This window comes from Artemia sp. Qi Xiang Cuo, chromosome 15 (genome assembly GCF_049724085.1).
Source record: "Artemia sp. Qi Xiang Cuo chromosome 15, ASM4972408v1, whole genome shotgun sequence".
NCBI classification, from domain to species: domain Eukaryota; kingdom Metazoa; phylum Arthropoda; class Branchiopoda; order Anostraca; family Artemiidae; genus Artemia; species Artemia sp. Qi Xiang Cuo.
Genome location: NC_142808.1, coordinates 22,040,587 through 22,064,647, shown reverse-complemented (window position 1 = coordinate 22,064,647; position 24,061 = coordinate 22,040,587). Strand labels below are relative to the sequence as shown.

The 24,061-nt window shown below is 34.8% G+C and overlaps 1 protein-coding gene across 2 annotated transcripts in view; it reads left to right on the top strand.

Annotated features, from left to right (window-relative positions):
- The first annotated feature begins 1,927 nt into the window (after positions 1-1,927).
- Uba1 (ubiquitin-like activating enzyme 1) overlaps positions 1,928-24,061 on the top strand; it is a 100,319-nt gene continuing 78,185 nt past the window's right edge. Inside the window, exons 1-2 of one of the 2 annotated variants that reach the window (XM_089101827.1) lie at positions 1,928-2,001; positions 18,883-18,979. In XM_089101827.1, coding sequence (XP_088957953.1) covers positions 18,899-18,979 — 81 coding nt within the window. In that variant the 5' untranslated portion in view covers positions 1,928-2,001; positions 18,883-18,898. Of the gene's footprint in view, positions 2,002-18,873; positions 18,980-24,061 lie in introns of both variants that reach the window. The other variant, XM_089101829.1, reaches the window with a different exon arrangement.

Sequence of the window (24,061 nt, the reverse complement as noted above, 5' to 3'; positions counted from 1 at the left end):
TTCAATAAAAACCTTGTATGCCCCCAGGGCATAACTTACAACCCTTGCCCTGAGGGCTGGGGGAGAGGGGTTTTCATCCCTAAAGACCTAATTTCCAAAACTTTTTACGGTGAACAAAATGGCTATCTAAAAATTTTGATTGGATGTGTTTGGGGGAAAGGTGGGCGTGAGAAAGGGGTTAGTTGCCCTCAAATCACTTTCGAGACTATTAAAAAGGACACTAGCCCTTTGAATTTCTAATCGAATGAGCCCTTTTTCAAGTTTCTACGATAAAGATTTCAATGAAAAACCTTATTTGACCCCAGGGTATAACTTATAACCCTTGTCCTGAAGACTGTGTAGGGAGTGTCCTGCTCAAAGGTATAATTTCCTGAACTTTGAACTGCGTGGGACAAAATGGTTATCTCAACATTTTTATTGGATGTGTTTGGGGAAATGATGGGCGTGGAAGGGGTGTTAGTTGCGTTCCAATTACTTTCGACTATTAAAAAGGGCACTAGCCATTTCAATTTCTAATTAAATGAGCCCTTTTTGAATTTTCTACGACAACGCGTTCTATAAAAACCTTACATTCCCCGGGGGCATAACTTACAACCCTTTCCCTGAGGGCTGTGGGGTGTTTATCCCCAAAGACCTAATTTCCAGAAGTTACAAGTACGTTTGATAAAATGCCCATCTCAAAATTTTGATTGGATGTGTTTGGGGAAAAGGGTAGTTGCCCTCCGATTAATTTCGACTATTAAAAAGTGCAATAGCCCTTAGAATTTCCAATGGAATGAGCCTTTTTTGAAGTTTCTACGACAACGCCTTCTATAAAAACCTTATATGCCTCCAGGGTATAACTTACAACCCTTGTGTCCTCCCCAAAAACATAATTTCTGTCTGGAAATCAACTACGCTGAACAAAATGGCTATCTCAAAATTTTGATTGGATATGTTTGGGGGAATGATGGGCGTGGGGGGGGGGGGGGCTAGTTATCCTCCAATCACTTTCGACAATTAAAAAGGGCACTAGCCACTCCAATTTCCAATCGAATGAGCCCTTTTTGACGTTTTTACGACAACTCCTTCGATACGAAGTGCCCTGGTATGGAAAAAAAAAACAAAAAAACAATAATACATTGTGCCAACATCGTTCTTTACTTAGGCAGCGCGGTTGCGCTGCCGATGATTTCAGGCTTTAAATTATTCCCATAGGTATATTAAGTATATCTCTATGCGAAACTGGCCACAAAAAGTCACAAAAACATTGCTCAATTAATGAGGCTAATTTCTAATTAATTTTTTGTGGTAAAATTATCCTAATACACCAAAAGAGTAAGAGCAAATTTCAATTTGCACCGGGAGCTATGGACATGTCAGGGGGGAAATTTTAAATTGCTTCTTTTAAAAAGGTATTCAGTAATTATATTTTATTAATTTGCAAGCTCTTTGATTGCTCTTTGTTTTTCTTTCGATAACTTTTTTAACGTAATTTAGTAAACTTTACCTTAGTCTCTTCTGTGCTGCCAGAGGCCCTGAGAACAACCACAATGTGCCACAAGCGATCCTACATGTGCGTCACCACCCAAAGAACTTCTCATTGGGGTTGGATTGTCGTGTAAATGTTGGAAAGTTCCCGTTGATAGGTGTGACGCAAGGTGCTTTTTTGCGGATTCCTTGATGTTGCCATTTCAAAATCTGTCTCGGGATCCTATCGTCCTTCATACAGATCACGTGCCCAAGGTATTGCCAGTTTCATTGCCAAATGACATCTGTAACTATTGGCCTGAAATTGAGCAGACTATCAGGTTTGTAACTTGATTTCTCCAGTCGATGTTTAGAATCATCCCAATGGAAATTGTATTCAAAGCCGAACAGCGTCATCTTTTTCCAATAGAAGAGTTAGTTAATTGCCGGCTGATTGTCATAATTAAATCAGAGAAGAAAAGAACATAGTTTGAGTAATAAAACTGAACACAAATCTAAAAATCCTCAAGCATACAGAATAAATCTCACGAGGTATTTATAAGAGATCAAGCAAACTAAAATGATGATTTAGATATTCTAGATGATAGGCCTAAGGCGTTCACTAGGCTATATCATAAGCTAGTAGAATAAGGTGATTGAATTCAGTGCCAAAATGATAGCCTATCTATGTGGTGGATGTCCATACTATCCAATCTCCTTATAGCTAATTAAAAACATTTTAGTCATCTAGCCTAGTTGGAAAATTTGGCCCATCCATATAGCCTAGGAGAAATCTATATTTGCTGGTAAATATCTACCAAATCATATTATTGACTTACACATAAAGTGAATATACCACTTAGTGCCTTTTTTATGCTGATTTCGAATATAATAATCATTTTGGTCAATATCTACCAAATCATATTAGGCCTATTGTGTTAGGAATAAAGTGAATACACCATTCAATGCCTTTTTTTTATGCTGATTAGAAATATAATAAGCCTAATAATTTCTATTGGAAATGAAGGTAAAATTCTACTTTAGTTACTTTTGGCTATCTTGGAAAGGGGTTGGGTTAGGAAAATGAAACTTTCAGGGATGGATGTACATGATAAGGTATATCCTGGGAAGGTACTTTGAAGTACCTACCTCCACTCACCCCGCCACCTCTATATAATGGTAAATTACTGCACATTACTAGTTGTTTTAACTCATATTTCATCCTATATTACTATCATAAATATAAATCACTGCTTACCTTACACAACTTCTGCTTTTAACCTTGTTCATTAAAATATATTCCAAAATCCTATTTAAATCCTAAGCCATTTAATTTTCAACCTATGCTGAGTTTCTCTATGGTATATGAAACCAGGTTTGTTGTGATGTCACACTTGCCTTATCAGAAACCCTTACCCTTAAGGGTAGCAGGCACATGCCAAACAACTCTGTTGATAAGACCATTTAAACTGTATTAATTAAGGAAAGGATTTGACAACAGAGACCAGTAAAAATAACCTAATCTTTTTTAGAGGACAAATTATGTCATGGGAAGATGTTTTTGAAATTCCCCTTCCACCCAAACTTAAAATTTTCTAAAATTCTACTTTAGAAGCTTTTAAAATATTTCTAAAGTACTAAAAGATAGAGTGCTAAAAACATCAGAATCGACTTCAGAGGACACGTTATATCATGGGAAGAATTTTTTAAAATCCCCCTTCCCCCCAAACTAAAAATTTTCTAAAATTCTACTTTAGAAGCTTTTAAAATATTTTAAATATTTCTAAAGCACTACGACATAGAGCGCTACAGACATCAGAATCAACTTTAGAGGACAATTTATGTCATGGGAAGATGTTTTTGAAATCCCCCTTCCCCCCAAACTCAAAATTCTACTTTAGAAGCTTTTTAAATATTTCTAAAGTGCTAATAGATAGAGTGCTAAAAACATCAGAATCGACTTCAGAGGACACGTTATATCAGGGGAAGAGGTTTTTGAAATCACCCTTCCCCCCAAACTCAAAATTTTCTAAAATTCTACTTTAGAAGCTTTTAAAATATTTCTAAAGTACTAATAGATACAGTGCTGAAAACATCAGAATCAACTTCAGAGGACACATTATATCACGGGAAGAGGTTTTTAAAATCCCCCTTCCCCCCAAACTCAAAATTTTCTAAAATTCTACTTTAGGAGCTTTTTAAATATTTCTAAAGCGCTAAGACATAGAGTGCAAAAACATCAGAATCGACTTCAGAGGACACGTTATATCATGGGAAGAGGCTTTTAAAATCCCCCTTCCTCCCAAACTCAAAATTTTCTAAAATTCTACTTTAGGAGCTTTTTAAATATTTCTAAAGCGCTAAAACATAGAGTGCTAAAAACATCAAAATCGACTTCAGAGGACACGTTATATCACAGGAAGAGGCTTTTAAAATCCTCCTTCCCCCCAAACCAAAAATTTTTAAAAATTCTACTTTAGAAGCTTTTAAAATATTTCTAAAGCACTAAAATATAGAGTGAAAAAAACATCAGAATTAACTTCAGAGGAAAAATTTTGTTACAGGAAGATGTTTTTGAAATCCTCCTTCCCCCCAAACTAAAAATTTCCTGACATTATACTTTAGAAGCTTTTTAAACATTTCTAAAGCACTACTAGATAGAGTGCTTAAAACATCAGAATCAACTTCAGAGGACACGTTATATCATGGGAAGAGGTTTTTAAAATCCCCCTTCCCCCCAAACTCAAAATTTTCCAAAATTTTACTTTAGAAGCTTTTTTAAATATTTCTAAAGCGCTAAGACATAGAGCGCTACAAACATCAGAATCAGCTTTGGAGGACAAATTATGTCATGGGAAGATGTTTTTGAAATCCCCCAAACTCAAAATTTTCCAAAATTTTACTTTCGAAGCTTTTTTAAATATTTCTAAAGCACTAAGACATAGAGCGCTAAAAACATCAGAAACGACTTCAGAGGACACGTTATATTACGGGAAGAGGTTTTTAAAATCCCCCTTCCCCCCAAACTCAAAATTTTCTAAAATTCTACTTTAGGAGCTTTATAAATATTTCTAAAGTGCTAAAACATAGAGTGCTAAAAACATCAAAATCGACTTCAGAGGACATGTTATATCACGGGATCGACCAAAGTCGATTCAGGTAATTGTAGCGCCCTATCTATGCTTGCCAAGGAGATATTTCACTATATTCTTGAGTAGACTTTTAGAATATTTGAGTTTGGGGGAAGGGGGATTTAAAAAAACTCACCCATAGACAATAATGGGACTATCAAGTTACGTCTGTGTATGTAGCACTCTATGTCTTGGTACCTTAGAAATATTTAAAAAATATTCTAAAGTAGAATTTTAGAAAATTTTGAGTTTGGGGGGAAGGGTGATTTTCAAAACCTCTTCCGGAGATATAACGTGTCCTCTAAAGTCGATTCTGATGTTTTTAGCACTCTATCTATTAGTGCTTTAGAAACATTTAAAAAGCTTCTAAAGTAGAATTTTGGAAAATTTTAAGAGTGGGTGGAAAGGGGATTGAAAACGCATCTTAATGGTTCAGAGAATGTCCCTTGAAGTCTCGTCTGACGTTTTTAAAACTCGGTCTATTAGGGCTTTAAAAGCTTTCATAATAGATCTTCAGAAAATTTTGAGCGTGGGGGGAAAGGGGATTCCAAAAATATCTTCCCGTGATATAATTTGTGCTCTAAATTTGATTCTGATGTTTGTAGCGGTCTATGTCTTAGCGCTTTAGAAATATTTAAAAAACCTTTGAAAGTAAAATTTCGAAAAATTTTGAGTTTTGGGGGAAGGGGGATTTCAAACACATCTTCCCATGACATAACTTGTCCTCTAAAGTCAATTCTGAAGTTTGTAGCGCTCTGTGTCTTACCTAGATCCCAGCACCATGCCGGTGCATCAACCAAACACCTCCAACGAGAGGCTTGTTTGACCACCACTGAAGTGTCACAACATTGCTGGCGCGCTGCCGGAAGAGACGGCTGTGTTTGGTTGACTTTGAATTAATTTTGCGGCAATTCGTTATTGTGTCAACCGCAAAGTCGAAGCTTTTCTTTTTTCGTGTGGTTTAAGCATTTTGATTTTCCTGATTAGAAATCAAGCAGGGCTTGCACTATTCCCAAATTTTCGGGGATTTCCCATGAAATCTATGTGCCATCCCAAAAAAAATTTGGTTCCCCAAATCCCCGAAAATCATCCAACCATGTTGCCACCCCTAGTGATTTATCACTAGTGACTATCCTTGCCAAATATTACTTTGAATACCATAATTCTTCACTACTCTCTTGTACGTTAATTTTCGTCTCTTGTGTTACTTTGCATATAAACCAGACAGATATAATTGCAATATACACGGCTCTTCATATGCTGACAAAAGTATCGTCTTTATGAGATTAAGTAATAAAAAAGTTTTTTTTTAACTGAAAGTAAGGAGCGACATTCAAACTTAAAACAAACAGCAATTATACCGTATATGAAAGGGATTTTCTCCTCCTCCACACCTTTCTCTTTTTTTTACTTTAGCGTAAAGAGCTAGGGGTTGAGGAGAGGACAGCCCCTTTCATATACAGAATAATTAATGTTCATTTTAAGTTTTAACGTCGCTCCTTACTTTCAGTTAAAAAAAATAGTTTTTTATTTAATTTCTGAACGTTTTTCAACTAATGCTGGTTTGATTTTGGCTCACAGTGCATTAAAAATTAAAACACAATTGGCATATTAGTTTTGGAAGATTTATTCCAGATATGAAGGGTCGCTCCTCTTCAATACCTTGCTCTTTGCGCTAAAGCTGTTGGCACTTTTAAAAAAGCTTCCTATTCTAATTAAAAACCCCCTTTTTTCAATTTTAGTAAACAGTCAAACTTTAGCGTAAAGAATAAGGTATTGAGGAGGGGCAATCCTTCATATATGGCATAATTTCTGTTTGTTTTTCGAATAATGCTGCTAAATCTGGCTCACCCAGGCTCACCCTCTGTGAAATATACCCCTTACCCTCACAAAACTCCTCCGTGAATAGCTCGTGCAACATACTGTGCACCGCCCCCTGTCGGCTTCCCTCCAGACCCTCCTTTCTTTGCTGAGGATCCCCCCTCTCTCTAGAAGTGCTTGTGGACAACTCACCCTGAAAAATTCTCCTTAGCATTTTTTCGTTGGGATAAGACTTTAATCTACATATCGGTTTCTTGGCCACTCCAGAAATGCCCCCTTCCGTGGAAATTATTTCCCAGAAAGCAAAACGCACAGGAAAAAGCCCCCGGAACATCTCCAAATAAAACATTTGGCAAAGAGAATGTAAAACAATTAAAAAGAATTTCATGCAGTAATTCCGTCAATACCCCCCAGTGTACCATCTCGCACAGAATATTCACTCATTTGAAATTTCCCTTCAAAAGGAAAATTCTCCCCTGAAAAACCCACCCCAAGACCAACGTCCCCCCGGGCTAAGGTGCCTCTTTGCACTTTTAAACGTTTTATTGAGAGTCCGTAACTACACAAAGTCCATGCTAGTGTTTCAATAAACTCAACAGAAACTTTATGAGCGCATGGACCAATATAAATAAAAACATCTTCTCATAACATAATTTGTCCTCTAAAAACAATTTGGATTTTTTACTGGTCTTTTCTCTTGTCAAATCCTTTCCCTAACTAATATTTTAAATGGCTTGCTTATCAACGTACTCTTCTACCCCATTGCATTTGCATTATAACCTTAAAGCAGTTATGATAACAAAGTTCTGACATCACAAACGGGTTTCATAAGCAGGTCAGCTATATAGTAAATAAGTTTAAAGAGATGAATGTTAAAGGAAAATAGGATTTTGGAATATATTTTAATGAACAAGGTTAAAAGCTGAAGTTGTGTAAGGTAAGCAGTGATTTATAATTATGATAGTAATATAGGATGAAATGTGAGCTAAAACAACTAGTAATGCTCAGTAATTTACCATTATATAGAGGAAGGAGGAGTGGAGGTAGGTACTTCAAAGGACCTTCCCGGGACATACCTTAGCATGTAGATCCATCCCTGAAAGTTTCATTTTCCTAACCCAACCCCTTTCCAAGATAGCCAAAAGTAACTAAATTAGAATTTTACCGAAATGAGTTTCAACCCCCCCCCTATATAGGCCAATTCAGGGTTAGGTTAGGTTAGGTATAGCCTATATAGGGGGGGGGGCGGAAATTCATTTCTGATAGAAATGCTTATTATATTTGTAATCAGCATAAAAAAAGGCATCAAATGGTGTATTCACTTTATTTGAAACTCAATAATATGATTTTGTATATATTGACCTGAATTTCAGCCCCCCCCCCTTATATAGGCTATACCTAACCTAACCCTGAATTGGCATATATAGGGGGGGGGGCTGAAATTCATTTCCAATAGAAATTCTTAATATATTTGTAATCAGCATAAAAAAGGCATCAAATGGTGTATTCACTTTAGTCCTAACTCAATAATATGATTTGGTAGATATTGACCATCATTTCTGTCGGAAATGAATTTCAGCCCCCCCCCCTATATATGCCAATTCAGGGTATATATTTCTACATTAGGGGGTGGGGTGGGGGTAAAGTTTAAACTTACCTCCCATTTACATCAGAAACAAAATTCCCCCCCCTCTAATGTAGAAATATATACCCTGAATTGGCATATATAGGGGGGGGGCTGAAATTCATTTCTGATAGAAATGATTATTATATTTGCAATCACCATAAAAAAAAGGCATCAAGTGGTATATTCACTTTATGCATAAGTCAATAATATGATTTGGTAGATATTTACCTATTTGCCAACTAGTTGACAATAAATATTGACCAAGCAAAACTTTCCTTTTCCAACTAGTTGACTAATAACTTCTCCCCAGAAAAACTTTCATTTTCCAACTAGTTGACTAATAACTTCTCCCCAGCAAAACTTAATTTTTCCAACTAGTTGGCTAATCACTTATCCCTAGAAACACTTAAATTTGCCAACTAGTTGACAATAAATGTTGCTCCAGCAAAACTTTTATTTTCCAACTAGTTGACTAATAACTTCTCCCCAGCAAAACTTAATTTTTCCAACTAGTTGGCTAATAACTTCTCCCTAGAAACACCTAAATTTGCCAAGTAGTTGACTATAAGTGTTGCCCCAGCAAAACTTTAATTTTTCAATTAGTTGACTAATAACTTCTCCCCAGCAAAACTTAATTTTTCCAACTAGTTGACTAATAACTTCTCCCCAGCAACACTTAAATTTGCCAACTGGTTGACAATAAATGTTGCCCCAGCAAAACTTTTCATTTTCCAACTGGTTGACTAATAACTTCTCCCCAGAAACACTTAAATTTGCCAACTAGTTGACTAATGAATTCTCCCCAGGAACACTTAAATTTGCCAACTAGTTGACAATAAATGTTGCCCCAGCAAAACTTTCATTTTCCAACTAGTTGACTAATAACCTCCCCTGCAAAACTTAATTTTTCCAACTAGTTGACTAATAACTTCTCCCCAGCAACACTTAAATTTGCCAACTAGTTGACAATAAATGTTGCCCCAGCAAAACTTTCATTTTCCAACTAGTTGATAGGCCTAAATAGAAGTTCAAATAGGGATAAAATCCTTATAATAGACAGTGATAATGATAACAGTGATAGAAGTTCACAAAATGAGATATTTTGGTCAGATATGCAGTGACCATCATCAAATCTACCAACTAGTTGACTAATAACTTCTCCCTAGAAACACTTAAATTTGCCAAGTAGTTGACAATAAGTGTTGCTCCAGCAAAACTTTTATTTTTCAACTAGTTGACTAATAACTTCTCCCCAGCAAAACTTAATTTTTCCAACTAGTTGACTAATAACTTCTCCCCAGCAACACTTAAATTTGCCAACTAGCTGACAATAAATGTTGCCCCAGCAAAACTTTTCATTTTCCAACTAGTTGACTAATAACTTCTCCCCAGAAACACTTAAATTTGCCAACTAGTTGACGATAAATGTTGCCCCAGCAAAACTTTCATTTTCCAACTAGTTGACTAATAACCTCCCCTGCAAAACTTAATTTTTCCAACTAGTTGACTAATAGCTTCTCCCCAGCAACACTTAAATTTGCCAACTAGTTGACAATAAATGTTGCCCCAGCAAAACTTTCATTTTCCAACTAGTTGATAGGCCTAAATAGAAGTTCAAATAGGGATAAAATCCTTATAATAGACAGTGATGATGATAACAGTGATAGAAATTCACAAAAATACTAGATATTTTGGTCAGATATACAGTGACCATCATCAAATCTACCAACTAGTTGACTAATAACTTCTCCCCAGCAAAACTTTCATTTTCCAACTAGTTGATAGGCCTAAATAGAAGTTCAAATAGGGATAAAATCCTTATAATAGACAGTGATAATGATAACAGTGATAGAAGTTCACAAAATAGATATTTTGGTCAGATATGCAGTGACCATCATCAAATCTACCAACTAGTTGACTAATAACTTCTCCCCAGCAAATCTTAATTTTTCCAACTAGTTGGCTAATAACTTCTCCCTAGAAACACTTAAATTTGCCAAGTAGTTGACAATAAATGTAGCCCCAGCAAAACTTTCATTTTCCAACTAGATGACTAGTAACTTTTCCCCTGCAAAACTTAATTTTTCCAACTAGTTGACTAATAACTTCTCCCTTTCAATGCTTAAATTTGCTAACTAGTTAACAATAAATGTTGTCCCAGCAAAACTTTCATTTTCCAACTAGTTGACTAATAACTTCTCCAGAGCAAAACTTAATTTTTCCAACTAGTTGGCTAATAACTTCTCCCCAGAAACACTTAAATTTGCCAACTTGTTGACAATAAATGTTGCTCTGGCAAAACTTTTATTTTCCAACTAGTTGACTAATAACTTCTCCATAGTAAAACTTAATTTTTCCAACTAGTTGACTAATAACTTTTCTCCAGCAAAACTTAATTTTGCCAACTGTCTGGAAACAAACATTGCCCCAGAAAACAATCCATTTTCCAACTAGTAATTTCTCCCCTCCCAGGAAGTTCCCATTTCCTTTCAATCTTTCTTTATGACATCCTCTCATCCTAGGCAAAGGACAACCTGCTTTCCTTTTAGCCCTAGACAGTGGGCCAAGAAAGAAAATCTGGCAATTTGTCATCCTTCATCTGCAAAATGTGCCCTAGCCATCTCAACCTTTCTTTCATTATAGCCCTAGAAAGTAGGATTTAACCACATTTTTTGTACAGCCTACTGTTTGAAATATGGTCAGTCAGCTGGGTACCCAGAACAATCTGTAGGCAATCTCTATGGGAAACATCTAGCAAATTGTCATCCACTTTTTGGAATTTTCTTTTAGTTTTGTATTTATTGACTGGGATCTTCAGGGAGGGAGGGTAGCTTTGTTGTCAGGATAACAACTAATATATTGAAAAAGAGCATGAAACAAGAACATTTTTATTTTTATCACCATGTTTTAGAAAATTGCTGCTAAAACTGAAATTTTACCATTATTTGGGAATTTAACTAATTTACCCTTCTATTCTTAGAGATGTGAGGGGAGAAGTTATTAGTCAACTAGTTGGAAAATACATTGTTTTCTGGGGCAATGTTTGTTTCCAGCTAGTTGTCAAAATTAAGTATTGCTGGGGATAAGCTATTAGTCAACTAGTTAGAAAATGAATAGTTTTCTGGGATAATGTTTGTTTCCAGCTAGTTGGCAGAATTAAGTGTTGCTGGGGAGAAGTTATTAGTCAACTGGTTGGAAAATAAAAGTTTTGTTGGGGAAATGTTTCTTGTCAACTAGTTGGCAAATATAGATTTCTCCTATAGGGATGGGCAAAATTTTCCAACTAGATGGCAAAAATATTTTAATTATAAGGAGATTGGAAAGTACCATTTTATATAAGCTTATAAACTAATTTTTTCCAATAGTCAAAGAGTGGATATCCCTAGGCTAGGCTACCTTATCTCTACCCTTTCCTAATTAATAGGGATAAGATGTTTGCTGAGGCTCAAAATTTTGACAAAATGTTTGGTGCTAGCCTACTGCAGAATTACTCATCAGAAGTACCAGTATAAAATTCTAAAAACAAGTTTTGAAAATTTGAAAACACTTAGGCCTATATTAGGCTATTCCTAAATAAAATTTACTTTACCACTAACATATGAAATAGTTATATTAGTAATAACATTCTAGACAAGCTGCATTTGACTATCTATGAAATGGGTTTGGTTAGGAAAATGAAACTTCCAGTAATGAATCCAGTGCCAAAAACATAGCCTGTCCTGAGAAGGTATCACCAAGCAAGCTAATATGTTAATCTGCTTCTGATTTTGGTAAAATTCTAGTTTAGCTACTTTTTGCTATCTGAAGAAAGGGGTTAGGTTAGGAAATTGCAACTTTCAGTAGCCTAATGAATCCAGGGCCAAAAAAATACCCTGGGAAGTTATTGCCAACTTTCAGCTATCAGTCTCATTTTCTCTAGTTTTAAGGGCTGGGCACATGTAGCTGATTTTGGGAACTGATTTCCAAATCAACACCAATTTTAAAAGAAATTGGCATCAATTTGAGCTCGTAAAATTTTCTAGTTTTCAGCGCTGATTTACAAAATCAGCGCTGATTTTCATCATGATCATCACAAAAAAATAAGGATACAAATAAATAGTCAGCCAGAGGTATCTGTGGTGAAAGACCCCACTACTGAGCTGAGATCAATCAAGCAGCTGTTAATAAACTTCAGTTTACTATTTGTGCCCATAATTTTTTGTTTTGAAAATTTTGTGCAATATATTTTTCTTTCAACTAATTTTTTTTACCACTATTGTTTGTCCACTGATGCTGAAATCAGTTCCCAAAATCAGCTATGTCTGCAAAGCCCTTTAGTTCTAAAAATGCAATTCCTGTTATTTGAGTAGAATTTTAAGGCATATCAATGGGTTTTTTCTAAATTTAGGAAATGTATTTGGAGATCTTTGAAGCCTCATTAATTGGGATTGAGCAAAGCTATGAAGGTGAACATACTTTTCTTTTACTCCATTTAAGCAGAAGATCTATTGTTTTACAAGGTTTCACTCTTAGGATGCAAAGATTTTTACAGGTCATCAAAGGCCACTGCTCTCTAGAGGAAGAAGGAGTAGAGATGGCAACTTCAAAATACTTTCCCAGGGCATACAGTATACAGATCCATCTGTTAGTTTCATTTTTCAGTTAATATTGAATAATTTATATAAATGGCCTACAAATAAAGTGAACATAGCCTAAGCTACCAATTGATGCTTTTATGCTTTCTGAGTATAATTGTTTTTGGTGCAAATTCAATTTCAAGCCCTTTATGAACTTCAAAGATGATGTCTTTTTCTCTTGTTTTAGATACAGCTTAAACCCCTCTGTTAGTATCACTTTTGTTGAAATCAGTTTACTTGTAAATCAAATCAATAGTGATAAATTCAAGAATCAATTATTGCATGGAAAATATATGTGGTACTTCCATATTATATGGTACACACTCAAGAAGTGAAGTTTGGTGAATACTATTGGAATAAAACAAAATATGATGAAAATTCAATACTTTAGTAGCAAATTTATGAAAACTACAACAAAGAATTATGTTAGAGGGGCTACACAGAACACATTATATTAAATACCAAACCTAACCAAAATACCAACTAAATATTTAATCAAAATATATAGCTACAATGTAGTTTTCCACCAAGCCAAAACTAATTTTTTGGTATAAAAATTATGAAAACCAGTCATTGTCTCATCTTTGGAATCCAAATTCTCAGGTGTGTACCATATAACACAGAACTACTCCATATAATATAGGGTTATATATTTGGGTGAGGTTAGGTTAAAACTGAATTTCACCAAAAATAATTATTGTATTTGGAAAGAGCATAAAAAAGGCATTAAGTGGTATGCTCACTTTATTCGTAGGTCATTTATGTGAATTATTCAATATTTACCTGTTTCTAACCTAACCCCTTTCCAAGATAGCAAAAAAGTAGCTTGCCAAGAATTTTACCAATGTATGTTATAATTAACACATTTGACTACAATAACCAGAAGCACAGTTAAGGGGGTAGGGCTGCCCCTCCCAAAGCTGCTACAGTAGCCTAGTTTCTATTGGTATCAAATCAACTAGCACGGTGATACTTTTTAGACTGAAAGATGCTGTATGAAATATGTAACATTTTTTTATATGTTTCCTTCTTAACAGTCCTGATTCTAGGCTTATACCAATATTCTGACAACTCATGCCCAGTCTCTAATTGTCTCATATAGCCTTAGGCAATATAGAATAAAACAACATAATTGATGGGAACTAGTAAAAAAATAGATATATATGAGAAAAACAAGGAAATATGATACATTGATAATTGCTACATGTTTATAAAGTACCGGTAAGAATTCCTTAATTTTCAGTTAGTGTTTTGTTCAAATATCCAGACTGTACAAAAAGAAGGGGTATCATACTTAAATAATAATAATTTTTAAGGTCATGTTAACTTGCAACTCAGAACCAAGGAAGTTGTCAAGGTACACATTGTTCCGGCAAAAATACTTCATGATTCATGAAACAAGCCAGAAACGTTGAGATTGGTCTTTTTTTTATAAACTATAGGTGGTAATTGAACTACTGGGATATGTGGTATCATTTGATAAAAAATGGAAGAAAGAGAGGCTTGTGAAAGTTGGAAATTGCTAGATCATCTAATTCCTCAGCTGCATGGCTTAAAAATTAAAAAAGGTGAGACTGCAAAGCTCTTTGAACTAGTTCAATCCTTTGCTTCAAATCCACTGGGCTTCTAACTAATATTTAAGCTCCTCTAATATCCTCACTATCTACCTTTTTTGTGTAAGGTAGGTATTTTGCTCCTTGCTTTAAATGGAAGAGTTCCAACAAAATGGGGTTACTTTGAACTAGAAGTACCTTTTTTCTCCTTTATTTTGTGATAGCTTGTGTAAATGGTAACATGACAACCTAAAAAAACAAAAAACATTTTCATATGTGCTTCTAACTGCTGAAGAGAGTGGCCGTTGCAGATTCTTTCTATCCCTTCCCAAGTGGCCATGATTTTTTTTTGGAAAATTTGGTTCAAAGTTACCCCCACCTTGCCCAACTTTGAACAATTTTGTTTTATGTAAGTTCCTAATTTGTTTATAGTTCATAGTTTGAACAAGCATTTACAGAGTTTTCTCTCTTAGATTCAGCATAAAAGAAGATCACTTTTATTAAAAGATTAAGAAAAAACATAGAAAATTTGACTAGGATCATGTTAAAAAAAAATAGGATTTGCAGGAAAACCAGAGGCTAGAACTTTTTTTTTGCAAAGTTTTTTGTACAACTTTTATAACTTCACTCTGCCCTGCAATTTGGAAGGGACCATGTCTTTTTCAAACATGTGATCCAGCAAAACATCTTTTTTCATAACACTAGCATCCTTTTTCTTGGGCCAGTTGTAACTGAAGTCAGCATTGCTCATACATTCCAACAATTTGAACCTCACCATCCCCTCATCTTGAAAGTTTTCTGCTTGCTCATTGAAGAAATGGGCAACTGCATCATGGATTTCATCATTGGATCACATATGTATGTTTTTTATTACCCTAAATTGTACTTGCTAGCAATAGGATGAATCCTGTGTCCACCAGCTTCAGTGATGATAGTTAGTCCTCTGTGGTGTCCCAAGCAGTGGTCCATGGTTTATTGAGCCACTCCCTATCCACTCATGACTTGAATGCATCCACACTGGTAGATGCCACTGTTTTTCACTGAGCTAGCTAACAAACTGACAACTCTATTTGAAAAGAATTTGTTCCTTATTCTGGTATTTGCTTGTTTCCAGAAAAGCTTATGAGGGTGATCACAAGTTCTCTTTTAATTGTCCAGTTGGAAAAGGTCAAAAATGTTATCCTCAGCATTTAGAAGCTTGTATGCTATAATCACTTTGCCTCGTTTGTGGCTATTAATTGGAGATGTTATTCTGAGCTTATGGTTATGGGATGGACATGGGTATTTTAATGGAATGGATATGGGCATCTTAATGGGATGGATATGGGACATCACAGAGGTCTTTAGTACATTTTGTTGCCCTCCTCTGAACTGATTCCATTGCTACTTTGTCTTGTTGATTGGGCATGCAACACACATTCCAAATTTTAACCATGGTCAAACTAGACTCTTATACTGCTTAGTAATAACGGTTGGATATCTGCTTGTGAATGTTCTTTTGATTAATCCAAGTGTCTGATTAGCCTTTGCAATAGTTGCTTGTGCATGAATATAGAAATTAAACTCATCATCTATCAGGACACCAAGATCTCTCTCTACATGGCTGCTGGAAATAGCTTTGCATGACCCATCACTACAATTCATATGGTACTGAATGTGTGGGTTTTTCTTCCCAATGTGGAGTGTTGCATTTTGGCTGCATTGAATTCAAGATTCCAAATATTAGTCTAGTGAGTGAATGCATCAAGGTCCAGTTGTATTGACTCAATATTTTCTGCTGTGTCTGCACAACCAATAATTTTTGAGTCATCAGCAATGAGGCGTTTTTTGATGCAATGCTTTCTGTCAAGACATGATGTGAGCCTGTTATAAAGGTTGATATTGTCATCCAAGAGGAGCCTCAGAAACACCTCCTTTTGGACTGAATTTTTGGTAGGGTTTTGTATCTTGTTTTCTTTGAGGGTTCTTCTCCAGATTTGCTAAGTTGGCCCAAAGGATTCTATATCAAGGGGTTGTGAGAAATGGGTGCAATTCACTGGTAAAACACAAAGCAATATCTTATTCTTTGCAGACCTTGATAAGCTTGTAAAAAGTAAATAGTTAAAATTAAAGAATTGGTAGCAATCAGTTAAGACTAGATACTCAATAATTTTGCAGATGATAGAGTAAGAATATCAGATTTAAATAAATACAAATTTTGTTAATAAACGAAAGTTTTGTTAAAATTTGGCCAGAAATTTTTGGGAAACAGAAGGGGGGGGGAGAGTGCTAATCAAGATTTTGCCCCAGGTGCAAGAAAGGCCAGTACCACCACAGCAAAAAAAAATTGAAAGTTACAGCTGAAAAGTTTGAAAATGGTAACATTGAACACATCTGGGGGAACTTTGAACATGCACCACTGTATGTTCAAAGTAACCTCATTTTTTTTCTTTAATTGGAGGGAACTTTAAACAGCTCTTCTCATCTTGAACTATTGGAAACAGCAAATCAATAATAGCCTGGTCTTAAGCATTCTATATTTTTCTATTAGTTTGCCAAAATAGAATTTCCTCACAGTTCTCTAAAAATATTTTTGTCACTTTTTACAAACTATACACAAATGTGAAAAATATTACTAGCTCATCAGCACTAGACACTAACAATACATCATGGTAAACTGAAGAAAAAAAATGGTATATATCAAACCTTATGTTATTTTAGTTTGAATGAGACCTTGTGGATGATATACAGATTTTATATTTGGCCAATAAATGCCATAAAAGAACTACTGTTTTGCTCAAAGTAACCCACATGGTTCAAAATAATCTTGTTTGATGGTATCCAGTTTGGTGGAGACAAAAGTAGGCCCCTTTAAAACCATCCCCGTTTATTTTTTAGGTATGTGTATGTGTGTATTTCCAAAAAAGCCATTGGGCTATAAGGTAGGTATATGGCACCATGTGTGAACCCTCTTTGAACTGGAACCACACAATTTTCATTTTCCACACAATTTTGATTAGAGAACCATAGTAGGCCATAGTAATGCTGCAGGAATTCTGCAGGAAAATGTCCATATCCACTTGAAATTTGATAGGGACACTGTTATGGTCAAGTAAACTTCACTCGTGATTTAGACAACTGGCTTTTTTGTCAATGTGCTTGCTGGCTTTGAAGTTTCAAAGCTGGATATTTCCTAGCTCTAAAATTTTAGAGCCTGCTGGTGTGTTGAGTGTAAAGGTTGGTGGTTTCAATATCTCTTGGGGAAGTCTCTTTGCTGTTGTTATTTGTTGACCAAGTTTTAAGGAAGCTTGGGACTCTAGCTTCACAGTTACTTCACTGGCAAGCTACCACAGAGATGCCTATTTCCTGTGGCCAATCCCATGTAATTCATTCGAATAATTTTCAAATTCCATCTTGTGTCAGATATTATACAGTCCACAGCCTGTTCACATGGCAGGATGGTTGCTTTGAATCTTGGCCAGGAAACTTGTTTTTCTTTTTTTTCTGGACTGTGGAACTTGTTTTTCTGAAGATAATGGATAAGAATAAGAATTTAAGAAGATCAGAATTTAATTTATATTTTCCTTGGATATCATTGTATATTGTATCTTCACCAAAAAAAATCTTCATTGTTAACATACTTTAAAGATTTTGTTCAAAGAAAACTTTCAATAATAAAAATCATTTGACAAAGCAAAACTAACTTTGGTTTTTTAAACAACAAAACAGAACTCTTGACAAATGACCTAACAAATATTTACTCAAGCACATAAACAGCTACAGAAGAAAGAAGATAAAAACTTCAACCCTATAGAAAACTAAAAATTGTGCTGATTTCAAATTTGCTGGATAGAAATTGCCTCTCCCCATCAGCCTAAAATTTCTTAGTAGAAATTAGTAAAAACCTATTGCACAAATTTATGGCCAAATAGGCCTATTCAAATTTTACCCAAACTTCAAACTGCAATTAGGCATTTTGGTGCCTTGGCACAAAGGCCTAAAACAACTTTGCAAGTAATGTATTCTTATAATTATCACATGATAAAGGTATTTGAGTTAAAATGTGGCCATAATTAATTTGAAATTGCGTTTTCTATAAAAAAAAATAATCATCAAATAGAGGTGAAAGAGCAATGTCAAACAAGCAGAAATAAATTCATTTATTTAGTGAATTGGTTCAAGGTTTTAATCTTCAAAATAAAGCACAACTAAATATATAAACTTGCCTGGCAGCAAGGACACAAAATTGGGGAGTTTTCTCCTTGAATGTGGCAGTTCAAATTCTGCCAATGTGTTTGTCCATTGTGCCCACTTAATATTTGGCAGAAATAATTTTGATAGTGGCCTGGACCCTCCATCTAGGGGTGTTCTGTAGTAAAATCTCAACATATTTTTCCAAGGTTGTTGGGGTCTAGCTTTTATATCTTGACAATTGCAAAGTTGATGCATTTATTGCAAGTCTATGACACTAGAGGTTTTCTTGAAGCAATATATATATATATATATATATATATATATATATATATATATATATATATATATATATATATATATATATATATATATATATATATATATATATATATATATATATATATATATATATCATATACAATATAATATATATATATATATATTCATATATAAATGATTTAAATACCTTGGTTTGTTTTTGTATACATGCTTAGAGATTGCAGATTTTTCAGGTAGTTGATTTAGCTGATGTCCACAGGTGGAATTCCATCTAGTCTGTCGCCTCCAGCTAAGAGAAAGAAGGTGTCTCTGGGCGACACAAACGTAATCGTAAGTGATTTAAATTCATTATTATAGTCAAGTCTCTAAAGGCTTACTGAATGTATTTTGGGTATTATAATAGTAAGGTGCCATGTGATTCCACATTTATGAATATAACTATTGACAGGTACCAAGATCAGAGAAAATGCCATCTGATTGTTTGAATTGGTAGTGGTAACTTACATAGTCATATAATAAATTAGGAAAAGTTGAGTACCCAATTTTTAGTAACAGCAATTTCTGTGTGCAGCCATGCAATTGTTGCTAATAGGAGGTGGAAAATCAGAAGAAACAGGAATTTTGATGGAAACTTTTTAAAATAAAAACTAAAAGCATATGGTACCAAAAAGGCTAAGGAGGCATAGTTTACTTTTGAAGGTCTAGTTGTTTTGAGAATATATCCTTGATTTGTTAATGTTTGAGTTTTATGGACAAAAAACTTTGTCAAATTTAATTAATTAGTTTTGCTTATTTGTTTTTACATTAACACCTGAGACAAAAATGATCTACCCTAAAAACTTCATAATTTTGAAATAACTTAGACAAATCTTAGAAAATTGCAGTAGAAAACCTAAGATAATCACAGTAGAAACCCTAAGAATGGTCCAGAGCACAAAATTTGTCTTGATTTTCTTGGTACTTGAAACGCCTAGAAAACTAATGACAAACGTTTTTAGCAAAGAAGTTTTGGGGCAAAATAAGCTTTTGTGCAGATTTTTTTTTCCTGTGACCACTAATAATTACAAGTGACTACATTCACTTATTTGATATTATCAAAATAGCAAAGATGCATACAGGGGCAGATCCATGATTTTTTTTGGGGGGGGGCAAATAGGTTCATCCGAGATAAAAATTTTAGGGGGGGGACACAATAGGTTGATCCGATAAACTTGCGTTAGGAGCAAGTTTAATTAACAGAAACTTGTGTTAATTAAGTAAATTACACTACTTTAGACTACGCTAGGGGGGGGGGGGGCGCGCCCCGCTCTGGATCCGCCACTGGATGCATATGATTTCAAAATACAAACAGTTTCAGATTGGTAGAATATAATTTCTAAAACCAAGTGGTTAAACTCAAATTGTTATTATAACTTATTACCAAACTTTTAATCCCTAAAAATCCCTAATAATATTTTATTATCTAGTAATTCCATTGCAAATAAAAATATATATATGACATATTAAATAGTACATAATTCTATGGTAGCCTACTCGTCAATAGACTATTGGCTTTTCCACAGAGGGAATTCCTAAGGAATCTTTGAAAAAAAAGCTATTGATTGTACACTGGAAAACAACTTTTGCTGCTTCAGCTGTTTAGTAGCAAACCCAGTATCTACATTTTCTGCTTATTGATAAAATTATTGTTTATTTTTGTGAAAAACAGATGAAGATCGAGAATTTCGTCAATCGGTTTTCCAAAACCTGTTTTCTTCCTATTGTTGACACTTTTATTGGCTGAATGCGGATACTAAGCTTGGCAATTCTAGTATTTCCATACTAGCATTTGGCTGTAGAAAACTGATGACATCTGTGAACCTAGATTGCATCTGAGAAAGAATAACATCTAGATAAACTCTGATTGTACCATTGGACTTGCTGCGTTAGAATAAATGCAGACTCATTGTGTCTCGAAGGGTAAGTGCGGAGATATTTGAAAGTAGAATCCATCTCTGTGTTCATTTTGCCTGGCTGCCATTTTATTTGTGTAACAAAGTTATGTAAGGGCAACCAAAGAATCTGTTAAACATTTATTTAGTTCTTGGAAACCTTTACGATAGGATAGGAATTGGGGAGGGGTCATATATAGCCTACAATTTTTTAAAATTCATTTTGAAAAAAATGATATATTGAAATTATCACTTACTCCTTAGTCTTGTTAAATAAGTAAGTTTACTGGTTATTGGCTTTAGTATTTAAGTGCACTATTTTCTGTCTTGTTGTGGCTCTTACTTGTTAGTTCTGTTCTTGTCTTGATTAGCAAAAATTTACATTAAGTAAATTTTTGCTAATGTTATTGCTGGTGCTGGGCATGCGAAAATGTATGGTAAGTATATAGTTAGTCCTTAAGTTGGCTCTGTATGGAGATGAATATATCAAGGTTCAAGTCGAACAGTTTTTTTTTTGGCTAACACTCTTGGCACCAGACAGGTACATGCAAAGTACACAGCTTTTCATTGATCCTTGATCGAATGTTAATAATACTTTTTTAACAAATCATCTACAAAACGATTATTTAGGAGAAACAAAGTTAAGATCTGAAACAGTAAGATAAAACGAGGAATAACCTAGGGGAGAAAACACACAGGTCTTAGCTTCAGAAAATCGTCGTCTTACAAAGTACAACCTAATTAGTAAAAGTGGAACTAATTAGTTTAACTAATTAATTAAATCTGTTAACGCTTTTCGTCTGTAAAAACTTCAACACTGACAATCTGTTGATTCCGAAAGACAGGTACACTCTTCAAAGGGCAGCTACATCTTCTTAAGTTGTTTAGGGCAGTAGGTTTAATTTTTTTTTTTTGCTGATTTGTCGCCGATATTTCTTTTTTTTTGATTTGGTGCCTGATTCTACCAGAAACTGCATATGGAGGACTTTTTTATTTGAGTTCCCGAGTTTTCTAATTTTTCAAGATGTATATAATTGTGCACATTCCTGCATAACCAATTCAAGCACAGATTTCATTTTTGCTATCCTTGGTACATAAGTAATTATACTTAAGTACTTGGTGCTTATCCATAGTAATTAAGTCACTATTAGCACTGACCTTTCGTGAAAACTTGGTCATACCTTACTGGATTTGTATGTCGTATTTCATCGTTGAACCTCCTGCTTGGAACAACGTTGACGAAACAATTGTTGTTTTTTTTTCGACTTGGTTCGAGTAGCTTCTGAAATAGTATCCTCAAACTCAAAATTTCTCTAGGCTCTCAGTTGCCCCAGAACCTATACCCACTGACCTCTAGAGTTCCTCTACAGTTGGGGAGGCTGTTCCTTCACTTAATTCATGGTAATGTTTTGAACTGAAATTGCATGCCAAATAAGATATTTAGGTTTTTGAGGTTTTATTCTAACATTCAGGGTTCCCTCCTCACGGGGCTGTTGGATTGGGTTTTCCATTATTGTTATTATCAATTTTTTTTTCATTGAAATTTAATTAGATCCATTCATGACTTGTTTATTCTTCTCCTTAGACTAACAGATTCTTTGATGCAATGGATAAGAAGTTATTGTTTTTTATTGTTACCTTAGGAACAAGTCAGCGACTTTTTTTCCTTATATTTGACGACCACTTCGATTGCTTCGAAATTTAAAGTTAGTTAAGTACCGTGGCTGTAATACGATTCATTGTAAGTTAAAATTAATTTTAAAGAATTTCTACTTTAGTCTAATGCAGGGGTTCTCAAATTGTGGTACGCCTACCCCTTGGAGATACGCAAAAAGTTTTAGGGGGTATGGTGCCGGCCAAAAAAAAAACAGCCCTTTAACTATAAATTTTATTTATATTTTAGCTATAGAGTACCTAGTACCAGTAACTGAGAAGGGGTACCTAAAATGGTTTGTGGTTAAAAAGGGGTACAGTGTCTAAACAAGTTTGAGAACCACTGCTCTAATGTATCACTAGAGTTAGGTCTTGATAAGGTTTGAATTTCAAAATACATGTGCTATAGTATTTGAACTAATTTGGACAATGGCGTTTTTCTTGCGAGTTCGTATGTCACTACCAGTATGTCCTGAGTAACCTCGAACCGATTATACCTGCCTTGAGGTGGTGCCATGGTTTGACATTGACTATGATTTACTCGTTAGCGTGGTTTTAGGATATTAGTCCAATGAAGTGCTATGCGCTCTGAAAGAGCACACATCCATAGCTGTGATGGATATAGGTACGGCAGTTGGAAGCTCGTGTGTATTTGAATGGTAGATCGTGTGAAAATATGACAAATGTAAGGAGAGTGGAGAAAGCATTAAAAAAATGAATTTAGGAGGTATGAAATGGAGGCTGTAGATACAATTACTGAAGATCTGGAAGATGCAGTCAGACGGCATAATAGTAAAGTATTTACTTACATATCGAACTTGAAAGGGAATGGTCAATATGAACTTGTCCCTGTAAAATATAGGAACAGGGTCGCAATTTTTCATAAGGAATAAATTAAAGAGAAATGGCAAAATAAATTTTTTTTAAAGAATTTCCACTTTAGTCTAAACGTATCACTAGCATTATGTCTTGGCTAGGTTTAAATTTTTGAACCTATTTGGACAATGGCGCTTTTCTTGTGAGTTGGTATGTCATTAGTGATGTCCCGAGTAACCTCAAACCGATTATACCTACCTTGGTAGTATTATGGTTTGACATTGACTATGATTTACTCGTTTGTGTGGTCTTGGTGTATCTCTACTACAATTTTCATGCTTTTCGTGTGACAGAACGTCGTTACAACTTTGCATATGGTCCAACACATCTTAACTTGCTTTTGCAAAGATGGATGTTTGTCCAATGAAGCGCTCTGAATGAGCACAGACAGTGTTGCCACCACAACAAAATAAAAATTACCAGTTTTTTACCAAGAAAATCACCAAAATCACTAAAAATCAGTGGTCAATCATGATAGGCTTCACGCCAAAAAACCGCGTTGGGCACCCTGAGCTAAGACATTGTTTTTCAAAGGCTACTGCTCAAGAAGGACGAGAATTCATACAAAAAACCGGAATTCCAGCCAAAATTGAAATTGTGACCTAAAATCCTGTTTCTGGACATAAAGAGTCTTTTTAATTATTTAACTATTATTTTACTTTTCTTTGTCTTTACTTTGCAAAATCTTTTCTTTTTCTTTTTTCTAGGTTTCCATTGAAAAGCATAACCGCAATAATCCTCTTTCGACCTCAAATCGAATTTCGTTTGCTTTAGGCGTTTTTAATTCCCTTGTCACAGTTGGTATCCTTAATGGTAAACTTTAGCTCTGAAAAAGACCACTGAAATGGTGTTGATTTATAACATTATTCTTTTACCTCTGCCAAATTTTCATGGGTCAAGTCTAAGCTGAAATATCGGACAAGCGGTGATAAATCTTATTTCCCTGGGTCCT